Source organism: Heteronotia binoei, chromosome 17 (genome assembly GCF_032191835.1).
Source record: "Heteronotia binoei isolate CCM8104 ecotype False Entrance Well chromosome 17, APGP_CSIRO_Hbin_v1, whole genome shotgun sequence".
NCBI lineage: Eukaryota > Metazoa > Chordata > Lepidosauria > Squamata > Gekkonidae > Heteronotia > Heteronotia binoei.
Genome location: NC_083239.1, coordinates 7,755,919 through 7,780,254, shown reverse-complemented (window position 1 = coordinate 7,780,254; position 24,336 = coordinate 7,755,919). Strand labels below are relative to the sequence as shown.

At 48.7% G+C, this 24,336-nt stretch overlaps 2 protein-coding genes across 2 annotated transcripts in view; one reads left to right on the top strand and one right to left on the bottom strand.

The window, feature by feature from the left end:
- UBXN11 (UBX domain protein 11) overlaps positions 1–5,097 on the top strand; it is a 58,392-nt gene extending 53,295 nt beyond the window's left edge. Inside the window, 2 exon segments of the mRNA XM_060257875.1 lie at positions 54–203; positions 3,784–5,097. Coding sequence (XP_060113858.1) covers positions 54–203; positions 3,784–3,934 — 301 coding nt within the window. The 3' untranslated portion in view covers positions 3,935–5,097.
- A 2,105-nt stretch (positions 5,098–7,202) lies between these two features.
- SH3BGRL3 (SH3 domain binding glutamate rich protein like 3) lies at positions 7,203–14,403 on the bottom strand. Its single transcript, XM_060257477.1, has 3 exons — positions 14,188–14,403; positions 12,230–12,397; positions 7,203–8,064 (listed from the first exon to the last, which is right to left on the bottom strand). Exons 1-3 carry the CDS (start codon positions 14,233–14,235, stop codon positions 7,999–8,001), a joined length of 282 nt encoding a protein of 93 aa, XP_060113460.1. The 5' UTR covers positions 14,236–14,403; the 3' UTR covers positions 7,203–7,998.
- Positions 14,404–24,336: the final 9,933 nt, after the last annotated feature.

Genomic DNA, 24,336 nt, shown 5'->3' with positions numbered 1-24,336 from the left:
TGTTTAGGTTTCTCTGACAAAAACACAGTTTAATAAGCTTCCTGGATTTTCAGGTTGGAAGGGGACGTTCAAGAGCAGACTCCTCCTGATCCCAACATCTCGACTCTTCGAATAAAGTCTGAGAATGGGGAGAAGACGTACATCATCAAAATGCCATTCACAGAGACCATCGGAGACCTGCGGCAGCATCTTGCCAAGAACAGGTAGGAATAGGGGGGCATTTTGGTGGTTTTTGCACCTAGTATTTGAAGAAGAAGAAGAAGATATTGGATTTATATCCCGCCCTCCACTCCGAAGAGTCTCAGAGCGGCTCACAATCTCCTTTCCCTTCCTCCCCCACAACAGACACCCTGTGAGGTGGGTGGGGCTGGAGAGGGCTCTCACAGCAGCTTGCCCTTTCAAGGACAACCTCTGCCAGAGCTATGGCTGACCCAAGGCCATTCCAGCAGGTGCAAGTGGAGGAGTGGGGAATCAAACCCGGTTCTCCCAGATAAGAGAGCTATGGTTGACCCAAGGCCATTCCAGCAGCTGCAAGTGGAGGAGTGGGGAATCAAACCCGGCTCTCCCAGATAAGAGAGCTATGGCTGACCCAAGGCCATTCCAGCAGCTGCAAGTGGAGGAGTGGGGAATAAAACCCGGTTCTCCCAGATAAGAGAGCTCTGGCTGACCCAAGGCCATTCCAGCAGGTGCAAGTGGAGGAGTGGGGAATCAAACCCGGTTCTCCCAGATAAGAGAGCTCTGGCTGACCCAAGGCCATTCCAGCAGGTGCAAGTGAAGGAGTGGGGAATCAAACCTGGTTCTCCCAGATAAGAGAGCTCTGGCTGACCCAAGGCCATTCCAGCAGCTGCAAGTGGAGGAGTGGGGAATCAAACCCGGTTCTCCCAGATAAGAGAGCTATGGCTGACCCAAGGCCATTCCAGCAGGTGCAAGTGGAGGAGTGGGGAATCAAACCCGGTTCTCCCAGATAAGAGTCCGCACACTTAACCACTACACCAAACTGGCTTTCAGCATGTGCTGAAAAAAAAGATCGAGCTTTGCTGACTTCTGAATTTGAAGGTCTGTGTTCAGACCAAAATGGGGGGAGTGCATGTTTGTACACAGTTCTCCCCAGTTTATTCAAGCTATGAAGTCTGGTAGCAGCCGGGTGTTGTGAGTCTGTCCTGCTAGCAGACGTACTTTCCCCCGATACAAGACAGTCTTCTGAGCACTGTGCATTGCAGGCAAGCATTTGAATCAGAGGAAAATGCTTCCGCAATGGATCTGCAAGATCGATGCTAGAAGTTTGGGTGGTGTGGAAGAGAATACAAATGGATAAAAATGCAAGATAGGAGACTAGAGCCCTGTTGGGGGAGTTGATTGACCTATCCAGCCAAGATAAATTCAGACTCTACCTCCGTCCTCTGGGTTGTTTATCATTACCTTGTTCCTCCTTCTCTCATGTGCCCTCCCCCAACTTTGTCTAGCTTCTTTCTAGTTTTCCTGAACGTATCTTAGTCATATATTTTGACCTTTGCTGATGGAATAAGGAAGAGTGACGATTTGTCATGAGCCAAAACGATAGCTCTTGTCATGAGCAGAGGGTTTCGACTGCAATACTACAGCTTTACCACTCTGCGCCACATAAAAGCCATGTATAAATTGCTTCTTGTAGGTAATATATATTTCCTGGCTAAATGACATAAAACTAAGCCATGATCTATTGCAGACCTTCCAGTAAAGAAGCCTGCTTGTCCAGGCCCAAGAATCTTTTCAGCCATCACCCAGTCCAATAATCTCTGTAATAACAAAAAGACACCGAGTTTTTCTAATGAAGACAAGAGACTACTTAGACAGTAATTAGATGGAGTCATCCTATCACTATAGGCACTATAATCACTTGTCTCCACACACTGGGGATTATGCCAGTTATCACTGAAAAAATTGCAGCCAGAAAAGAGCTGCACCAGTCTGTGACCCCATTCTACCATGGAAACTTGCTGAGTGACCTTGGGCTAATCACACATGCTTCCACCCAGCCTTCCTGCCAGGGTTGTCGTGAAGATAAAATGGAGAATGTTGTAAGCTGCGATGGGTCCTCATTGTGGGTATAAAAGAGGTGAATAAAATTACTTCCAAGGGTTCAAAAAGAGCTTGCGGAAGATTAGAGGCGTGCGAATGTTGTCCCCATCTTCAAGAAGGGGAAAAAGGAGGATCTGGGTAACTACTGACCCGTCAGCTTGACGTCTATCCCTGGAAAAGTTTTAGAACAAATCATCAAGCAGTCAGTCTTGGAACATTTAGAAAGGATGGCTGTGATTACTAAAAGCCAGCATAAATTTCTCAAGAACAAGTCATGTCAGACTAACCTGATCTCTTTTTTTGAGAAAGTGACTACCTTGCTGGGTCAGGGGAATGCTGTAGACATCATTTATCTTGATTTCAGTAAGGCTTTTGATAAGGCTCCACATACTATCCTTGTTGACAAGTTGGTAAAATGTAATTTGGATCCTGTTAGAGTTAGGTGGATCTGTAACTGGTTGGCAGATTGCACCCAAAGAGTGCTTGTGAATGGTTCCTCATCCTCCTGGAGAGGAGTGACAAGTGGAGTGCCTCAAGGATCTGTCCTGGAACCTGTTTTGTTCAACATCTTTATAAATGATTTGGATGAAGGAATAGAGGGAATGCTTATTAAATCTGCCGATGATACTAAATTGGGAGGGGTTGCAAATACAGTAGAAGACAGAAACAGGATACAGGATGACCTTGACAGGCTGGAAAACTGCTTAAACCAATAAAATGAATTTTAACAGGGATAGCAATTTTGGGCTGTATCAACAGAAGTATAGTGTCCAGATCACGTTAAGTGATGGTATCGCTTTACTCTGCTGTGGTAAGACCTCACCTGGAGAATTTCAGTTCAGTTTTGGGCACCACATTTTAAGAAGGATATAGACAAGCTGAAACAGGTCCAGAGGAGGGCGACAAAGATGGTGAGGGTTCTGGAGACCAAGTCCTATGAAGGAGCTGCGTATGTTTATCCTGGAGAGGAGGCGGTTGAGAGGTGATATGATCACCATCTTCAAGTACTTGAAGGGCTGTCATATAGAGGATGGTGTGGAATTGTTTCCTGTGGCCCCAGAAGGTAGGACCAGAACCAATGGCTTGAAATTAAATCAAAAGAGTTTCTGGCTCAACATGAGGAAGAACTTCCTAACCGTTAGAGCTGTTCCTCAGTGGAACAGGCTTCCTTGGGAGGTGATGGGCTCTCCTTCCTTGGAGGTTTTTAAATGAAGATCCTGTGAATTTAGGGGGAGGTACTTGTGAGTTTCCTGCATTGTGCAGGGGGTTGGACTAGATGACCCTGGAGATCCCTTCCAATTCTATGATTCTATACTTATAAGTTACTAACGTTGGTTTAGTTTAAGAGGGCTGGAAAGATTCACTCAGAACAATTGTCCTTTGCAAATGCTGATATCAAACATTCTTTAAAATAGGAGTTTCTGTCAGACAATCTCCCCAAGTATTTTATATCCAGTGTTAAGATACTGTGTTTATTTACCTTTATCTTCTACCACACTTCATGTCAAAGGCTGTGGTCTTGATAGATGACAGTGCAGTACATTTTAGTAGTTGACCCCTTAGGCAATTTCATCTTTTGATGCCTGCTAAGATCACAGTTGTGATGATATTTGAGTGCCAAAGCAAAATTTAATTCTGAATGTGTATTTACGTTTTTAAAATCTGAATGATAAACTACTTTGCAGCCAGACTCCTTTTACAAGACTTGTTCTGGGTTTCTTCCAGGGGAGGAGAGGTGGAATCATATGAGATCCTCAGCATTTTCCCCCGGCAGGTGTACAGCAACAATGCTATGACCCTGGAAGAGTGCGGGCTGGTTCCCAATGGCTCCCTTCTTCTGAGGAGAAAGGTGTCTCAGACAAAATTGCCACGATAACGGCTGTAACGGTTTATAATGGATGATTCATCAGGCTTGGCTACTGTTCATTTCTCAAGGAAGTAATGTACTTCATTCTCCTTCCCTGTTTTAGCCTCTGGTCTTGGCAAGAAGACTCTTCCTTATGGTCGGAGGGAACCATGATAGGACTGCTGTCTATATTACCTACCAGCTTTACTTGTATGTAGGAGAAATGTAGGAGTGCACAGATAACTTTGTTCCCCTTGTATTACTTTACACCCTATCCCAATCAGGCAAGTACCACTGCCCCGAATGCCTTTTCCTGTTATGGCCAGCTGGGGGTGACCTAGAACCAGAGATAAGCCAAAGAAACGCTAAGTGGTAAGTGGTGCAATTGGCTGGTTTCAGCAATGTTGCTGAGATTCTAAGCCCACTGTCTTATTGGGGCCAATGCGATGTATGGTTCCAAAGTTGTATGCTGTTGAAGGAGCTAGTGCAGGATAGCATTCCCTAGTATACTGTGGCCTATCCTGGGGGGCTGAAAGACACGCTAAGCTAATCTGGTAGGGCACAGATACTGTTTTATGCCCTATAATGGGAAGGTTAAACAGAGGAGGACCTGGAAGCCTGGCTGTCCGACTGTTCTTCTTGGGAGTGATGTGCTGGGAAGGGCAAGCCAGACATCCAGAACATAAACCCTTCCCCTTTTGCAAGAACAGGGCCTAACTTATGGGCTAAGCCGATTTATTTTGCTCATCGGAAGGCTGTGACCAAGTTCAATCCACTCATTTGACAGAGTACTGAATTGCTGTCTTCCTACAGCATGGGCAATGACGCTAGATCCTCCATCCCCAGCTAGACGTTGTTCACTTAACATTCACCTGATCCCCAAAGTAAGCTGGCTGCCTCTTTCAGAGCCAGGTTGAAGTCTCAACCATTCTTCTTTGCAAGGCTGGCCACACCCCACAATTGGGAGCGGGGGGTGGTCACAGAGTTCAGTTGTTTACACTGCCCATCTTCTCCCTCTTAGACAAAGGCCAGCATCAGATGGAATACTTGCGTTGGGTCTTTTTAACAGTACAGAAGTGGCGGGTATAAGTTACTTGCTTATTTACAGTCCTTACAGCTTTGTATTGCTGGAGGGGGGAGACTGAATGCTCTCTTCAACACAGAAATATCAAAAAAATGTTTTCTTTGAAAAAGTGTTCTGTCTAGAGTTGTGTTTAACACCGTATGGGCCAAGGACTCCCACATATGCAATTCTCTCCCCCCTCCAATTCAAACTGTACAGTTCCTGAACACAGACTTAAGTCTGTTCTCTACTGGCAAGTCATTGGCCCTGTTCAGACGCACAGTATAATCAGATGTCGCTGCTGTTTCCTTCCAGATTTAAAGCGGTTGATCAGACAACAACATCTGCCTCCCGGTATTAACTCGTGGTAGCCACCCCCCCCCATCCTTCTCAGAACTGAATTATTTTGTTACCTGCTCCTTTGTGGTGTTTTTTGAGTTCTCCGGTTTCACCTCATCGTTTTCTCCGTCTGAATAGTTCCGCTGCGATATTAACCAACTTCCAGATGTCTGGAGGCTGTCCCAGAGCAAAAGGAGCCTCGGACATCCGGTTTACGGTCGCCATTTTCTTTTTTTACTACTTAGCGATACGCGCATAACCACATGTTTTAACCTATGCGCATAATGTGCGCACGTGCGTAACAGTGGAGGGGAGAAATGACTGAATGGTGCCGTTGTGTGGATGGTAGAAGACGGTTCCACTGCGGAGTGATTCGAATTGCAGTATGGCAGTCTGATCGATACTATCCGGAACAAAGATATTCGGAACAGAATTGGGTCAGTTTAACACGGGCTCAACACGCTGCGTGAACAGGGCCACTGAATGCCTCAGCCAGCTTTAAAAGTCACCGAAAGCCAAAGCCTTTGCATGCCAATGCTAAACCCCGTTCCCACACATGACAAGACAGAGCATTGAACCAGCAAGGCTGCATTCCCCACCAACATCCCTCTATTCTGACAGAGCAGCAGCTCCCTACGTAGAACCCTCTTCGAAAAGCCAAGGTCCTCTCTCAGTGACCACTAACAAAAGCTTATCTTCTTATCTTTACACAAAGCATAAGAACATAAGAGAAGCCATGTTAGATCAGGCCAATGGCCCATCCAGTCCAACATTATGTGTCACACAGCGGCCAAATATATATATATATATATATATACACACACACACACACACTGTGGCTAATAGCCACTGATGGACCTCTGCTCCATATTTCTATCTAACCCCCTCTTGAAGGTGCCCATGCTTGTGGCCGCCACAACCTCCTGTGGCAGTGAATTCCACGTTAATCACCCTTTGTGTGAAGAAGTACTTCCTTTTATCCGTTTTAACCTGTTTGCTAACCTGTCCTTGACCTTCTTATGGTAAGTTCATGGAATGATTGAGAGTGACCTTGTGCTCTTGCACGAGATACTCCTGTCCAACTAGAAAGTACATCAGGATGCTCAGAGAGAACAATAATAGAAAAAAATGTCAGGGCGAAACTATACTATCAAAACATATAGGTAATAGGGAAAACCCTTTTGGCCTCTACTTCCGAGTAGACTGAGTCTCTACTCAGCAGACTCCCTGAGTAGACTCTGCTCCTGAGTAATCTAAGTTGAACAATATGACCAATTGCGCACTAGAGCTTTAATCCTGGTTTAACTCAAACTGACTTTCTACACTAGAATCAGAGAAACCAACTTTATGACTCTATGATTCTATGGTTTTAGTGTAGAAAGTCAGTTTGGGGACAGAGTTAAACCAGGATTAAAGCTCTAGTGTGAAATCGGTCTATGTTTCTTAAACTCAGGGAGCCCCCCTTTTTCTCTACAGAGAGAGAACAAAGCAATTTTAACAGGTAGTTCAAGCCGAGACAATGCAGGTCATACCCCTCCCACCCAGCCAGGGCTCTAGCACAGCAATCAGGGCTTTACAGTTTTGGTTTTTTTAAAAACTCAGATCTACTTGCCAGTTCATCCTCCTCACTGGCATCGGTTTAGCTGCTGCTCTGTATCTTTCCTATCTCTTGCACAAAATCCCGTTTTAGAAATACAAACGAGCTAAGTGCAGCTGTGCCAGACTTTTTCAGGCACTTGAGCAAAGATGTCTTCTTTCTGCTGAGCCACAGCAATGAATGCACTTAAACCTACCACGGGGCTGGCAAATGGATTTTGGAATCAATAAGAGGGTGCCACTCAAACTTTTAACTTCCAAGTGAGCATATTTTTTTAAAAAACCACAGGAAGCCACAGCAGGTTTTTAAGAACATTTAATAGCATCTCAGAAGAGAGTGCCTATTTACAAACTTTGCTTTTAGCAGGGAAAAAAAAATCACAAAAAAAACAACCAAAAATGCACTTGGTCCATGTTTGCAAAATGCCCAGTCCCAAAAGGAAAGCATCAGTTTGGATCTGAATTCTAGCAGGGCATTCCGTGACTGCCCTAAATAGGAATCTTGAGATCTCACTATTGGCTTAAAACTGCTTTCCTTAAGAGAAGTCTGGGCTACACTGAAGTAGTTTTAAGACATACACAACCCCTATTCCTCTGGCCAGACGGATGTTTCAGCCAACAACCCGATGCAGAGCTTTTGCATTACTGTGTAACAAAAAAGGGAAAAAAACAGGATTTCTGCCACGCTTGTTTCCTGCAATAGAACCAAAGAGGACATGTGGAAATGAGTGTTTGCACGTCAGAGACAGCACCCCAAGCCCACATTCAGCTTTTATAACAAAATGGGGAAGAAGAGCTCTGATTCATAACATCCTTGGAATGGGCAGATTTCTCTGTCCAGAGAGGCACTAGAAACAAGGCCCAGCTGCATTCGAGGGAATGTGCAAAGTGTCTTTTGGTGGGTTCGCTTTCACGGCCGTACTGAGTGAAGCAGGCAACAGAAGTCTGGCAGCTGGAGGGGGGGGGGGAGGTTTGGTCACACAGGACTGGGACAGGTTTGATGTTGACTTAAAGAGGTTACGAGGCGAGCCATCCCGGAATGCAAAGTTCAAGTTTTGGAGGGGGAAAGGGGGTTGGGGGGGAAGAAACGACACGCTCAGGCTAGCTTCAGGAACTCCTGCAGGGTGTTCTGCTCCACCGCTTCCACAAATAACTCGTAGTCCTGCCAGAAGGAAGAAACAAAGAGGCGCCAAACTCAAATTCAAGAATTGAGAAGAAAAAAGGTCAGTTCCACCAGCGGAGGTGCTTTTCTCCAATACCTGGAGCCAGGGCTTTTTCTTTTTTGAGCAGGAACAAACAGGAATGCAGTTCCGGCTGGCTTGGCATCAGGGGTGTGTGGCCGGATATGCAAATGAGTTCCTAATGGCTTTTTTTCCTGCAAAAAAGGCCTGCCTGGAGCCTTCCATTCATGCAGGACAAGCATCTCCCATCAGGGACAGCCCCTTCCACCGGAGAAAAGCACTGTTGCTAGTAGAAGAGACCAGCAGATCCGGCCCTGCAGACTGAACACAGTAGTTTGATAGCTCCGGGCTATGAGGTATTGAATGAGCCAGCAGAGGACTCCTCTACAGCAGGGGTGCTCTTCAAGCACCTTCTACCCCCATTTACTTTTCTCTAGTCTCGCTATCATGGTGCTTGGCAGAATCTGGCTCGACAGGGGTTCTTCTGAACCACTTCATTTTAGAATAAACGGGGATGTGAACAGCGGCATTGCCTCCTGTATACAGAAGAGTTCTATACACTCTCCATATTACAAAAAGAACAAAGAAGCCAGAGACAAGGTTTGTGGAACAGATAAATCTGGTAGGCTGGATCTAAAGTTTTGCTTGCCAAAAGAGACTTCCCTGCTTTCTGCCTAAGGGTCAGGGGTACTTCAAGAACGGCACACACTATTCAGCCGGAAGAAGAAATCGTGAGTCTTCTGCCCGCTTGCATTTTCACTAGGATATTCCCATCTTGAGGGGTTTTTTAATCCTTCATTCAACGCAAGTCACGTTGCTCAAATCATTTAGGAGAGGTCTTTTCCTTACAGAACATATGAAGCTGCCTTATACTGAATCAGACCCTTGGTCCATCAAAGTCAGACTGCCAGCGGCTCTCCAGGGTCTCAAGCTGAGGTTTTTCACGCCTACTTGCCTGGACCCTTTTTAGTTGGAGATGCCAGGGATTGAACCTGGGACCTTCTGCTTCCCAAGCAGACGCTCTACCACTGAGCCACCATCCCTCCCCTGACTGGCAGCGGCTCTCCAGGGTCTCAAGCTGAAGTTTTTCACACCTATTTGCCTGGACCCTTTTAGTTGGAGATGCCAGGGATTGAACCTGGGACCTTCTGCTTCCCAAGCAGATGCTCTACCACTGAGCCACCGTCCCTCCCCTACAGAGATTTGGCTAAGTACCACACTGGAAATTATGACCAGCCAGAGGACTGCAGCTTATTTGACTATTTTTAAGACAAACCCTTTTTTTTCTCATCAAGCTAGGCTTCAGTTCAGCCGGGCAGCTCAAAAGGAATGTGCAGAATCTTAGCAAATGCCTTTTAGTTACCGGTAACTATCATTAATACATTGTAAGGTTTCACTGCATTCCTGCCAGGGAATTGTGGGGGGAAGACTATCCTTGTTATAGTACACACTATTAGGGACAGGTCACCCTAACAGGGGAGGGACGGTGGCTCAGTGGTAGAGCATCTGCTTGGGAAGCAGAAGGTCCCAGGTTCAATCCCTGGCATCTCCAAAAAAGGGTCCAGGCAAAAAAGTGTGAAAAACCTTAGCTGGAGACCCTGGAGAGCAGGGGAGGGATGGTGGCTCAGTGGTAGAGCATCTGCTTGGGAAGCAGAAGGTCCCAGGTTCAATCCCCGGCATCTCCAAAAAAGGGTCCAGGCAAATAGGTGAGAAAAACCTCAGCTTGAGACCCTGGAGAGCAGGGGAGGGATGGTGGCTCAGTGGTAGAACATCTGCTTGGGAAGCAGAAGGTCCCAGGTTCAATCCCCGGCATCTCCAAAAAAGGGTCCAGGCAAATAGGTGAGAAAAACCTCAGCTTGAGACCCTGGAGAGCAGGGGAGGGATGGTGGCTCAGTGGTAGAGCATCTGCTTGGGAAGCAGAAGGTCCCAGGTTCAATCCCCGGCATCTCCAAAAAAGGGTCCAGGCAAATAGGTGAGAAAAACCTCAGCTTGAGACCCTGGAGAGCAGGGGAGGGATGGTGGCTCATTGGTAGAGCATCTGCTTGGGAAGCAGAAGGTCCCAGGTTCAATCCCCGGCATCTCCAAAAAAGGGTCCAGGCAAATAGGTGAGAAAAACCTCAGCTTGAGACCCTGGAGAGCAGGGGAGGGATGGTGGCTCAGTGGTAGAGCATCTGCTTGGGAAGCAGAAGGTCCCAGGTTCAATCCCCGGCATCTCCAAAAAAGGGTCCAGGCAAAGAGGCGTGAAAAACCTCAGCTTGAGACCCTGGAGAGCCGCTGCCAGTCTGAGGAGACAATACTGACTTGGATGGACCGAGGGTCTGATTCAGTAGAAGGCAGCTTCATATGTCCATGTCCAAAAGAGGTATCGGAAGGCAGAGCCATATGGTAGCCTGTAATCGCTATGCTTAGCACTGCCTGATCAAAGTAATGCCACTCCAGGCCCGGGCAGCCATTAGCAGCAACCCTATGGATCAGCATGCAGTGGCAGCAAACCCCTGGGGGGAGCATCTCCGGCCACAGGAGCTGTCCCAGCTAAGGCAAATGTGGCAATGCTGGCTGGCAAAAATGCACCGTTTCCTGGAAGGGGCACAAAAGTACACGGACAGCCACACCTTCAGACGCCTCTTTGGCCACTGAGCTCATCCATCTCATTCTGTGCATCCCAACACTCTGCACCACCGCTGGCTTTGTGATAAGGAACCCTTGCAGAAGGTGGTTAAAAAGGGGACAAACGGTCCCCCTTCTCCACCCAGAGGGAGGAGCGTGGCCTTCAAAGGGCAGCCTTCTAGTACTCGTATACACTTTGAACTAGACAACGCTTCTAGAGCCAGTTTGGTGTAGTGGTTAAGTGTGCGGACTCTTATCTGGGAGAACCAGGTTTGATTCCCCACTCCTCCACTTGCACCTGCTGGCATGGCCTTGGGTCAGCCATAGCTCTGGCCGAGGTTGTCCTTGAAAGGGCAGCTGCTGTGAGAGCCCTCTCCAGCCCCACCCACCTCACAGGGTGTCTGTTGTGGGGGAGGAAGGGAAAGGAGATTGTGAGCCGCTCTGAGACTCTTCGGAGTGGAGGGCGGGATATAAATCCAATATCTTCATCTACCTCACAGGGTGTCTGTTGTGGGGGAGGAAGGGAAAGGAGATTGTGAGCCGCTCTGAGACTCTTCGGAGTGGAGGGCGGGATATAAATCCAATATCTTCTTCTTCTTCGGCACCTGACATACAAAAATCCAAAAACCCATTGAAGCCTCCAGCAAATGGAACCCAAATGCTGCTCAGTCCCCAAATGCCTTAAAATAATTCACAACAGCCATGTAGGGTTTAAAATACACGTTGGATATTATTGCACACAGTAGGCTATAAGAGCAGATCTCACCTGCCTCAGCCGTGAGTATGAAGTAGGATCTATTAAGGTCAGGCAGGACACACAATGTTACAGCAGCCAATTTGGACAAACAGGATCTACTTGTGAAGATATTTATTGAAGAAGAAGAAGAAGAAGAAGAAGAAGAAGAAGAAGAAGAAGAAGAAGAAGAAGAAGAAGAAGAAGAAGAAGAAGAAGAAGAAGAAGAAGAAGAAGAAGAAGAAGAAGATGATATTGGATTTATATCCCGCCCTCCACTCCGAAGAGTCTCAGAGCGGCTCACAATCTCCTTTCCCTTCCTCCCCCACAACAGACACCCTGTGAGGTGGGTGGGGCTGGAGAGGGCTCTCCCAGCAGCTGCCCTTTCAAGGACAACCTCTGCCAGAGCTATGGCTGACCCAAGGCCATTCCAGCAGCTGCAAGTGGAGGAGTGGGGAATCAAACCCGGTTCTCCCAGATAAGTCCGCACACTTAACCACTACACCAAACTGGCTTATATAGCAAGGGCCTGGATTACAATGAATCTTGTATGTTCCAAACTAGAGGCTTTTGCACCCTCATATACATAATGTATGAGTTGGGTCCACCATGAGTGAAGGTCCCTATAAATCTGCAACCCCTCTGAAAGGTTCCAATCTAGAGCAAGCATCAGAGTTGCCCTGGACTCAAAAGAAAATTCTCCGGGCAAAATAAATTGGTTACACCCACCATGCGGTATAAACTAGGCTTGTCTTTCGCGCGTGGCCATTAGCAAGACTCCAGATAACCAGTTGCCATTCACTCACCCCACAGTACCTGTCACCATTGAAAATCTGAGGAGGAATGGCTTTCGGGTTGCCTGATTTGGCCCTCATTTCTTCCCTCAAGGCATTATCCTGGGAAATATCCACCAGATTGTACTTGATGTTCTTTCCATCCAGAATCCTGGTCACTTCACTCTGTTGGGATTTGATCTGCAGACACGCACACAGGCGAAAGGAGAACAGTTGATTTCCTATCTGGGCTTCCCCCACCACCACCAGCAGTACAGGAGAACCCCGCCACAACACCAAAGAGGCAGAAGCGGTTTATTTCGCAGCCACACCTCTTGGGGGATGAGGGCGATTCAAACCCAACCACAGTCTGAGCTCAGGAAACACAGGAGGCAGGCAGAATGAACATATGAAGCTGCCTTATACTGAATCAGACCCTCGGTCCATCAAAGAGTATTGTCTTCTCAGACTGGCAGCGGCTCTCCAGGGTCTCAAGCTGAGGTTTTTCACACCTCTTTGCCTGGACCCTTTTTAGTTGGAGATGCCGGGGATTGAACCTGGGACCTTCTGCTTCCCAAGCAGAGGCTCTACCACTGAGCCACCGTCCCTCCCCAAGCATATGAAGCTGCCTTATACTGAATCAGACCCTGGGTCCATCAAAGTCAGTATTGTCTTCTCAGACTGGCAGCGGCTCTCCAGGGTCTCAAGCTGAGGTTTTTCACACCTCTTTGCCTGGACCCTTTTTAGTTGGAGATGCCGGGGATTGAACCTGGGACCGTCTGCTTCCCAAGCAGATGCTCTACCACTGAGCCACCGTCCCACCCCTAACTGGCAGTGGCTCTCCAGGGTCTCAAGCGGAGGTTTTTCACACCTCTTTGCCTGGGCCCTTTTTAGTTGGAGATGCCGGGGATTGAACCTGGGACCGTCTGCTTCCCAAGCAGATGCTCTACCACTGAGCCACCGTCCCTCCCCTAACTGGCAGTGGCTCTCCAGGGTCTCAAGCTGAGGTTTTTCACACCTCTTTGCCTGGGCCCTTTTTAGTTGGAGATGCTGGGGATTGAACCTGGGACCGTCTGCTTCCCAAGCAGATGCTCTACCACTGAGCCACCGTCCCACCCCTAACTGGCAGTGGCTCTCCAGGGTCTCAAGCGGAGGTTTTTCACACCTCTTTGCCTGGGCCCTTTTTAGTTGGAGATGCCGGGGATTGAACCTGGGACCTTCTGCTTCCCAAGCAGATGCTCTACCACTGAGCCGCCCTCCCTCCCCTAACTGGCAGTGGCTCTCCAGGGTCTCAAGCGGAGGTTTTTCACACCTATTTGCCTGGACCCTTTTTAGTTGGAGATGCCGGGGATTGAACCTGGGACCGTCTGCTTCCCAAGCAGATGCTCTACCACTGAGCCACCGTCCCACCCCTAACTGGCAGTGGCTCTCCAGGGTCTCAAGCTGAGGTTTTTCACACCTCTTTGCCTGGACCCTTTTTAGTTGGAGATGCCGGGGCTTGAACCTGGGACTTTCTGCTTCCTAAGCAGATGCTCTACCACTGGGCCACCTTCCATGCAAGGCCCGCAAAGCTGAGCCAGGAAAGGAGCCGCCTCCAAGCGGATCCCAATGCAGCCAGGGAATGAGTGGGGAGGGGAAAAAAGAAGGATCCCCCTTCTCCACTGCAGGCCTCTTCCTCCCCTCCCTTTCCATAGGACTGGCTTACTCCCATTGAAGATCCCCCCCCCCCTCCGGTTTCTCGTGCGTCTGGGAGAGAAAGCAGCCAAGGCACTGCCATCCGGAGGGCAATCTAGCCTCCACCCACCACCCACACACCCCCCTTGGGACACGCAACTGGGGAGGCAGACGTGGAGCAAAGCTGCCAAAGCGCAGCGGCAAGCAGGCCCCAGAGAGCAAGGGGTGGGGGGCAGGGATGCGCTGGCTTGCCGAGAAAGGAAGCCCCGCGGCGGCTGGGGAGGGAGCGGGAGAGCCACCCCGCTCTCCCTCCTTACCTCCCGCGAGCCGGTCACCGAGGTGCTGTAGACCGTCAGGCATGCCATGGTGCTGGCTCGGAAGGCAGCCTCTCCCTCTCTGCTCCGGCGGCTGGCTGGCTGGCTGAGAGCGCGGGGGAGGGAGGCGCAGGAGAGGGCTGCAGCTGCTTCCTCCCCACCCTGCGCCACGTGTGACCGCCGAGGCCAATGGAACCGGCGGCCGTGGGCATGCGGGGGAGGAGGGCTGGGAGCCGGGCGATGCCTTGGAGCCGGAAAGCCGCCGCCCCTCCCGCAGTTGCTGAGGCTGTGGCTGCGCGCCTGCATGGGAAGCCTGCAGGAGGGCAGGAAAGGAAAGGGCCCCCGCGCAAGCGGCGGTCGGTTCCCACTCCGGGGTGACGTTGCTTTTGCACCGTTTCCACGGCAGACTTTATGGGTTGCCATCGCCTTCCCCAGTCTTTTGCACGCACCCCCCCCCCCCCAGAAAGCTGGGGACTCATTTGACCGACTTCAGAAGGATGGAAGGCCTTGGAAGTGGCCAAGTTTGCGGATGACACTAAATTGTTCAGGGTGGTGAGAACCAGAGAGGATTGTGAGGCACTCCGAAGGGATCTGTTGAGGCTGGGTGAGTGGGCGTCAACGTGGCAGATGCGGTTCAGTGTGGCCAAGTGCAAAGTAATGCACATTGGGGCCAAGAATCCCAGCTACAAATACAAGTTGACGGGGTGTGAACTGGCAGAGACTGACCAAGAGAGAGATCTTGGGGTCGTGGTGGATAACTCACTGAAAATGTCAAGACAGTGTGCGTTTGCAATAAAAAAGGCCAACGCCATGCTGGGAAGTATTAGGAAGGGAATTGAAAACAAATCAGCCAGTATCATAATGCCCCTGTATAAAGCCATGGTGCGGTCTCATTTGGAGTACTGTGTGCAGTTCTGGTCGCCGCACCTCAAAAACCATATTATAGCATTGGAGAAAGTCCAGAGAAGGGCAACTAGAATGATTAAAGGGCTGGAGCACTTTCCCTATGAAGAAAGGTTGAAACGCTTGGGACTCTTTAGCTTGGAGAAACGTCGACTGCGGGGTGACATGATAGAGGTTTACAAGATAATGCATGGGATGGAGAAAGTAGAGAAAGAAGTACTTTTCTCTCTTTCTCACAATACAAGAACTCGTGGGCATTCGATGAAATTGCTGAGCAGAAAGGTTAAAACGGATAAAAGGAAGTACTTCACTCAAAGGGTGATTAACATGTGGAATTCACTGCCACAGGAGGTGGTGGCGGCCACAAGTATAGCCACCTTCAAGAGGGGTTTAGATAAAAATATGGAGCACAGGTCCATCAGTGGCTATTAGCCACAGTGTATGTGTGTATATAAAATTTTTTGCCACTGTGTGACACAGAGTGTTGGACTGGATGGGCCGTTGGCCTGATCCAACATGGCTTCTCTTATGTTCTTATGTTCTAAGGCTGAGTCAACCTGGAGCCGGCTACTTGAACCAGCTTCCGCCGGAATCGGACTCAGGTTTCGAGCAGAGAGCTCTAAAGGAAAGGTCCCCTGTGCAAGCAGCGGTAGTTTCCAACTCTGGGGTGACGCTGCTTTCACAACGTTTTCACGGCAGACTTTTTACAGGGTGGTTTGCCACTGCTTTCTCCCGTCATCTACGCTTCCCCCCCAGCAAGCTGGGGACTCATTTTACGGACCTCGGAAGGATGGAAGGATGAGTCAACCTGGAGCCGGCTACCTAAACCAGCTTCCACCAGAATTGGACTCAGGGCGTCAGCAGAAAGTTCAGACTGCAGTACTGCAGCTTTACCACTCTGCGCCACAGGCCACTCTAAAGGAAAGGTCCCCTGTGCAAGCAGCAGTCGTTTCCAACTCTGGGGTGACGTTGCTTTCACAACGTTTTCACGGCAGTCTTTATGGGTTGCCATCGCCTTCCCCAGTCTTTTATACTTTCCCCCCAGCAAGCTGGGGGACTCATTTGACCCACCTCGGAAGGATAGAAGCCTGAGTCAACCTGGAGCTGGCTACCTGAACCAGCTTCCACCAGAATCGGACTCAGGCTGTGAGCAGAGAGTTCAGACCACAGTACTGCAGTACTGCTTTACCACTCTGCGCCACGGGGCCGCTCTAAAGGAAAGGTCCCCTGGGCAAGCGGCAGTCGTTTCCCACTCTGGGGTGACGTTGTTTCACAATGTTTTCACGACAGATTTTTTACGGGGTGGTTTGCCTTTGCCTTCCCCAGTCATCTACACTTCCCCCCCCCAGCAAGCTGAGGACTAATTTACCTACCTCGGAAGGATAGAAGGCTGAGTCAACCTGGAGCCGGCTACCTATACCAGCTTCCACCAGAATGGGACTCAGGGCGTGAGCAGAGAGTTCAGACCACAGTACTGCAGTACTGCTGCTTTACCACTCTGCACCACGGGGCCGCTCTAAAGGAAACTTCCCCTGTACAAACAGTGGTCGTTTCCAACTCTGGGGTGATGTTGCTTTCACGTTTTCACAGCAGACTTTTTATGGGGTGGTTTGCCATTGCCTTCCCCGGTCATCTACGCTTTCCCCCAGCAAGCTGGGGACTCATTTGACCGACCTCGGAAGGATGGAAGGCTGAGTCAACCTGGAGCCGGCTACCTAAACCAGCTTCCACCGGAATCGGACTCAGGGCGTGAGCAGAGAGTTCAGACCACAGTACTGCAGTACTGCTGCTTTACCACTCTGCGCCACGGGGCCGCTCTAAAAGAAAGGTCCCCTTTGCAAAAGGCAGTCGTTTCCGACTCTGGGGTGACGTTGCTTTCACAACGTTTTCACGGCAGTCTTTTTACAGGGTGGTTTGCCATTGCTTTCTCCAGTCATCTACGCTTTCCTCCCCAGCAAGCTGGGGACTCATTTTACCAACCGCGGAAGGATGGAAGGCTGAGTTAACTTCAAGCCGGCTACCTGAAAACCCAGCTTCCGCCAGAGATCAAACTTAGGCTGTGAGCAGAGTTTAGGACTGCAGTACTGCAGCTTTAACACTCTGCGTCAACGGGCTCCCAAATCGGCGGTAAGAGATTGCTGCCTTAACCTTCAGATTGCCACTGTACATGGTCTTCTAGGCAAGCGGAAACTACCTGCCGCCGCGCAGTACACAGCGTTTGCGATTTACTAAAATCTCACGTATTAGGCAACCATCTCCGTCTGCCCATCGTCTGCATTTAGGCCTGGAGGGAAACGTAACAGATGCAAACAGGCAGCTTAAGCGTTTCATGGTGGGGAGGTAAAATAACATCTAAATAAGCCTCTATTAAAGGGACAGGACATTTTCTCCAGGCTGTTGGCAATCCCAGATTAGACCCGAGCTCTTCCTGGAAATTGAGTGGGGACTTGAACCTGGTTCAGCCAAGATCTGCCTAGTGAGTATGCCACACAGCCAGAAAGGAAAAATCAATATCCACCCTAGCAGTGTTCCTTGACTTCGAAGCTTGTTTTAATTATTAGGGTTTGTAGAATCTTTCGGGCTGAAGTGCCGTGCTCTACTGGAGAAAGTTTTTCTTCCAGACGTTTCGTTCTCGGCTGCAGAGAACATCCTCAGTGGCGTTGCAGCCAGAGCAGGTGCTCAGACCTTCTTGGCTGCTGTGCATTGAAGGTCAGAGCGCCCGCTCCGGCTGCAACGCCACTGAGGATGTTCTCCGCAGCTGAGAACGAAACGTCTGGAAGGAAAACTTTCTCCAGTAGAACACGGCACTTGAGCCCGAAAGATTCTACAAACCCTAATGATGATGCCGGCCGTGAAAACCTGAAATCTTGTTTTAATTGTTATTTTTATGTCTTCGCATGTATTTGAGCTCTGGCATTAATCGTTTTAATGAAAGGGTGGGGAGAAAATGTGGCTTTGTTATTTTTAATGTGTTAGCTGCCCCGGTGATCCTTATGGGAGATATACATTTTGTAAAATTAAATAAATCTGATGCACGGGCCAATGGATAGGTCACTTTAGCGAACACCCACAATGGCCCCGCGATTCATGACTTCCCCACAAATACATGCATTCTCTAACACAGATGTCCCGGCACCTCCAGATTCACATAACCAGTAATGAAACTTAGATATTCTGATACCTAATAATAAAAAACACAAATGAAGCTTCCCCACCCCCTTTTCCTTAAGGGAAAACTTGCCTTTTCCCAAGAACAGGCCCGAAGTCATTGACAGCTTCCCCATAAACTACCACTGAGCCACTAACACATTAAAACATTAACTCCCACAGCAGCTGTAGTAGAACAGAGTGAGAGTGAGAGCACAGCATTATACAGGTCTGGCTATTTGGATCATGTCTTTAACTAAGGAGAACACTATAGACCCAAGTTCATCTTATGTACTAAGCAGAAATTTGAACTCGGCTCCCTGGCTCAGTCTGGAGAATATACACTACAGGGGCCAGAAATGCTCCACAAACAACTACCCACACACATGACAGTATTGCTAAATTAAATCCCACTTTTTACTCTGTGCTGTAACCACAAAGCAGCTCCTGAAATTTAATAACAGCCCCTGCAGTAGCACCCGGATGATGTACTTCCTAGTTTTGTTACATGTGAAGCAACATTCCTTCAAAGACTGCAGAACTCATCTTAGTGCACCCTGGTCCAGAATTGCTTGGGACTCTTCACCATCACCCCCCTTCCCCGTGGAACCCCATGGCGCACAGTGGTAAAGCTACAGTACTGCAGTCCGAGTCCCCTGCTCACGACCTGAGTTCAATCCCGGCGGAAGCTCGGTTCAGGTAGCTGGCTCAAGGTTGACTCAGCCTTCCATCCTTCCGAGGTCCGTAAAATGAGTACCCAGCTTGCTGGGGGGAAAGCGTAGATGACTGGGGAAGGCAATGGCAAAACACCCCATAAGAAGTCTGCTGTGAAAACGTCGTGATGCGACATCACCGGAAACGACTGGCGCTTGCACAGGGGACTACCTTTATCTTTTTTATCCCGAAAGATGGGGTCTGTGAAACTGCAGAAATAAAGAAACGGATGCTATTACTTCTAGTTCGACGTTAGCTTGGAGAAACGTCGACTGAGGGGTGACATGATAGAAGTTTACAAGATAATGCATGGGATGGAGAAAGTAGAGAAAGAAGTACTTTTCTCCCTTTCTCACAATACAAGAACTCGTGGGCATTCGATGAAATTGCTGAGCAGACAGGTTAAAACGGATAAAAGGAAGTACTTCTTCACCCAAAGGGTGATTAACATGTGGAATTCACTGCCACAGGAGGTGGTGGCGTCCACAAGCATAGCCACCTTCAAGAAGGGGTTAGATAAAAATATGGAGCAGAGGTCCATCAGTGGCTATTAGCCACAGTGTGTGTGTGTGTGTGGCCATTGGCCTGATCTAACATGGCTTCTCTTATGTTCTTATGTTCTTAGTTACTTCATGCTATTACTAGCATTATCTGCAATTAGTTCATAGTTCACAAAAAGATGCAGGCACAAAGTCAGAAAGATTCCACTGAAGTGATGGGAGGTCAAATCACCTCTCCCATTCCCTTTGTGCTCTTCCTAGCCTGTTCTTGTATCTTTTTCCTTTCCTGCCTTGTGCCAAAAGAAACTTCTTAAAAAGGTAGCACAGAGTTAACTTGTATGCTTTGAGTGCTTCTGGTGGATCGTTTTGGTTTCTCTAGTACAAAACTTGGCTGTTTGGATTAAGAGAATCATTGGTGAGGTTATTAATCGAGGCTCTGTTTTTAAACCACCTGAGCATGCTTTAAAAAAAAAAAACAGATTTATGCTCACCCACAGAGTCTGCTGAACCCCAGTAGGTTCAGAATTCTCTGCAGTATCTGATCCCACCTGGCAATTGGTTGGATGAGCTGGTGGAAGACTGGCATAGCCAATCTCCACAGCCGTCAGTATCTCCCTCTCTGCAGCACTTTCCACTCTTGTGCCGAATTAGCTCCCTGGTTCACCCCAGGAGGATGAAGCGAGAGCTGAGATGACTAGAGCAAAGTGATGGGGTGCTCTTGATGAAGCTACAAGGACGTCTTATAGGACATTTATGGAAACCCATGAGATGGCAGTGAAGACCACAAAAAGGAATTTATGTGCAGCCTCCATTGCGTCTGCAAGCTCGTGCCCGGCCCAATGATTTAAGGACTATATGATCGTTAATTTCTTTGCCTCTGAGCATACAAAAAGAAGTTTCTTTTGGCACAAGGCAGGAAAGGAATTGGCTATTGGCTGTGAGGCATTTGCGAAGCTACTTCACAGATAAAGTCTTGTTGTTCTGCCAGTGACAGTTGATACAGTAAGGACCTGGAAGCCCCTTGTCTGTCTTCAGGTCCAGTTTTGGACCACTTCAGTCAGCTCTCCCAGGAGGAGATTGACAAAGATCCTAGCAGCTGTGAAGCCCACCACCTGCATCTTTGACCATCTTGGCTGGTTAAGGCCTGCAGGGATGGTGTTCGAGGCCCTCTGGGAGAAATAATTAATCTATCCCTCTCCTCGGGGATATTCTCATTCCTGGGTAGGGTGGTTGAGAGAGCAGTGGCTGAGCAGCTTCAGATCTTCTTGGATAATAATAATAATAATAATAAATAATAATAATAATAATAATAATAATAATAATAATAATAATAATAATAATAATAAAATTATTTTTATATCCCGCCCTCCCCCGCCAGAGGCGGGCTCAGGGCGGCTCACAGACATGGAAATTCCATGAATTAGATAAAACAATATAAATAACAATTATTAAATATAGTTAATTACATAATAAATTTAAAATGAATAAAATAGATAAAATAGGTGCTATAAAAATACTGTAAGTTGTAATATCCACAAGATGGCTAAATGGCTACACATCAGATTAGCCAGGTTCTGTCTCAAAGGCAAGCTGGAAAAGAAACGTTTTACAAGCCCTGCGGAATTGATTCAGGTCCCGCAGGGCTCGTACCATCTCTGGAAGATGATTCCACCATCGAGGGGCCATTACCGAGAAGGCTTGCTCCCTGGTTGCCTTCAGTCTAGCCTCTCTTGGCCCAGGGATTGTTAGAAAATTCTGAGAGCTAGATCTCAGTGCTCTCTGGGGAACATATGGGGAGAGGCGGTCCCTTAGGTAGGCAGGTCCTCGGCCATATAGGGCTTTAAAGGTGATAACCAGCACTTTATAGCGAACACGGTACACAACAGGTAGCCAATGCAGATCCCGCAGCCCAGGCCGCGCATGTTCCCACCGTGGTAGTCCCATTAGCAGCCTGGCTGCTGCGTTCTGGACTACCTGGAGTTTCCGTGTTCGGTATAAGGGCAGCCCCATGTAGAGGGCATTGCAGTAGTCTAGTCTCGAGGTGACCGTTGCGTGGATCACAGTTGCTAGGTCGCTGCGCTCCAAGAAGGGAGCCAACTGCCTTGCCCTCTTGAGATGAAAGAAGGCGGACCTAGCAGTGGCAGCTACCTGGGCCTCCATTGATAAAGAGGATTCCAGTAGCACTCCCAGGCTCTTGACTTTGCGCACTGGTATCAGTGGCGCACCGTCGAAAGCCGGTAGGGTAATCTCCCCTCCTGGTCCGCCGCGGCCCACGCAAAGGACCTCAGTCTTCGCCGGATTCAACTTCAGCCCGCTCAGCCTGAGCCAGTCAGCCACGACTTCTATCCTGACCCATTCCAGTCCAGTTTCCACACTGGCCACAGGATAGAGAGACCATGCTTGCTTGATCTCACGGATGACCTCTGGAGGCACCGGGATCAAGGCAGGCTGTTGCTACTCGATTCGGCAGCATCTGACACAGTCAACTACAAACTTTTGACCCACCGCTTTGCTGGCTCAGGGATACAGGGGATTGCTTTCCGATGGCTTTCCTCTTTTTTCCATGGTTGGGGACAGAGGGTGGCACTTGGGGAGAGGATCTCTCCGCGGTACCCACTGAAATGCCATGTGCAGCAGGGGGCAATCCTCTCTCTGGTGTTGTTTAACATCTGTATGCTCCAATTTGCCCAGCTGGTCTGAAGGGTTGGGCTGGGCTGTCACTAGTGCATTGATGACACCCAGCTCTAAGTGTTGAAGGACTCTGCCCTGATGTTTTGGACTGTGTGCAAGTCTGGTCACCGCACCTCAAAAAGGATACTGTAGCACTGGAAAAAGTGCAGAAAAGGGCAACTAGAATGATTAAAGGGCTGGAACACTTTCCCTATGAAGAAAGATTAAAACGCGTGGGGCTCTTTAGCTTGGAGAAACGTCGACTGCGGGGTGACATGATAGAGGTTGACAAGATAATGCATGGGATGGAGAAGGTAGAGAAAGAAGTACTTTTCTCCCTTTCTCACAATACAAGAACTCATGGGCATTCAATGAAATTGCTGAGCAGGCTGGTTAGAACGGATAAAAGGAAGTACTTCTTCACCCAAAGGGTGATTAACATGTGGAATTCACTGCCACAGGAGGTGGTGGCGGCAAGCATAGCCACATTCAAGAGGGGTTTAGATAAAAATATGGAGCAGAGGTGGCCTGATCCAACATGGCTTCTTTTATGTTCTTATGTGACACAGAGTGTTGGACTGGATGGGCCACTGGCCTGATCCAACAGGGCTTCTCTTATGTTCTTATGTGACACAGAATGTTGGACTGGATGGGCCTTTGGCCTGATCCAACATGGCTTCTCTTATGTTCTTATGTGACACGGGGACTGGATGAGCCATTGGCCTGATCCAACATGGCTTCTCTTATGTTCTTATGTGACACAGAGTGTTGGACTGGATGGGCTATTGGCCTGATCCAACATGGCTTCTCTTATGTTCTTATGTGACACAGAGTGTTGGGCGGGAGGGGCCATTGGCCTGATCCAACATGGCTTCTCTTATGTTCTTATGTGACACAGAGTGTTGGACTGGATGAGCCATTGGCCTGATCCAACATGGCTTCTCTTATGTTCTTATGTGACACAGAGTGTTGGACTGGATGGGCCATTGGCCTGATCCAACATGGCTTCTCTTATGTTCTTATGTGACACAGAGTGTTGGACTGGATGGGCCACTGGCTTGATACAACAGGGCTTCTCTTATGTTCTTATGTGACACAGAGTGTTGGACTGGAGGGGCCATTGGCCTGATCCAACATGGCTTCTCTTATGTTCTTATGTGACACAGAGTGTTGGACTGGATGGGCCACTGGCCTGATACAACAGGGCTTCTCTTATGTTCTTACAGGGCATTGGAGGCTATGACTGGTGGAATATGCTCCCCACTGAAACCTGTAAAACGGAGCTGCTCCGCCAGGCCTTTGACTGAGGTGGCAGCAGTCCAACCATCTTGGCCTCTCCTCCTGCACTGCTTACAGCCTTATTACAATTTGCCCTGCTTACTGAGACCAACAGAACATCACTGCAAGAGGCGCTATGAATCTGCCTGACGAGTGCCATCTGTTTAACTGACTAAGATTTGATTTTAAATCTTATATAATGCCAATTTGTTTAATACGTTTTTAATTTCACCTTAATATTTTATTGTTACTATGTTGCTGACTGAAATGTTCTGATCTGCCCAGAGCCCGCTTGCGAGTAGGGCGGGATGTGTCAAATTAATCAAATCAAAGAACTTCTGGCTCAACTGTACTGAAGTCAAAACAACCAGGTCAAGAAGACAAAAGCCGCTGCTTGACTGGGCTGGGTGAAGGATTGATTCTTCGTGATGAAGAAGAAGAAGAAGAAGAAGAAGAAGAAGAAGAAGATGATGATTATATTGGATTTATATCCCGCCCTCCCCTCCGAAGAGTCTCAGAGCGGCTCACAATCTCCTTTCCCTTCCTCCCCCACAACAGACACCCTGTGAGGTAGATGAAGATATTGGATTTATATCCCGCCCTCCACTCCAAAGAGTCTCAGAGCGGCTCACAATCTCCTTTCCCTTCCCCCCCCCCACAACAGACACCCTGTGAGGTAGATGAAGATATTGGATTTATATCCCGCCCTCCACTCCAAAGAGTCTCAGAGCGGCTCACAATCTCCTTTCCCTTCCTCCCCCCCAACAGGCACCCTGAGAGGTAGATGAAGATATTGGATTTATATCCCGCCCTCCACTCCAAAGAGTCTCAGAGCGGCTCACAATCTCCTTTCCCTTCCTCCCCCACAACAGACACCCTGTGAGGTGGGTGGGGCTGGAGAGGGCTCTCACAGCAGCTGCCCTTTCAAGGACAACCTCTG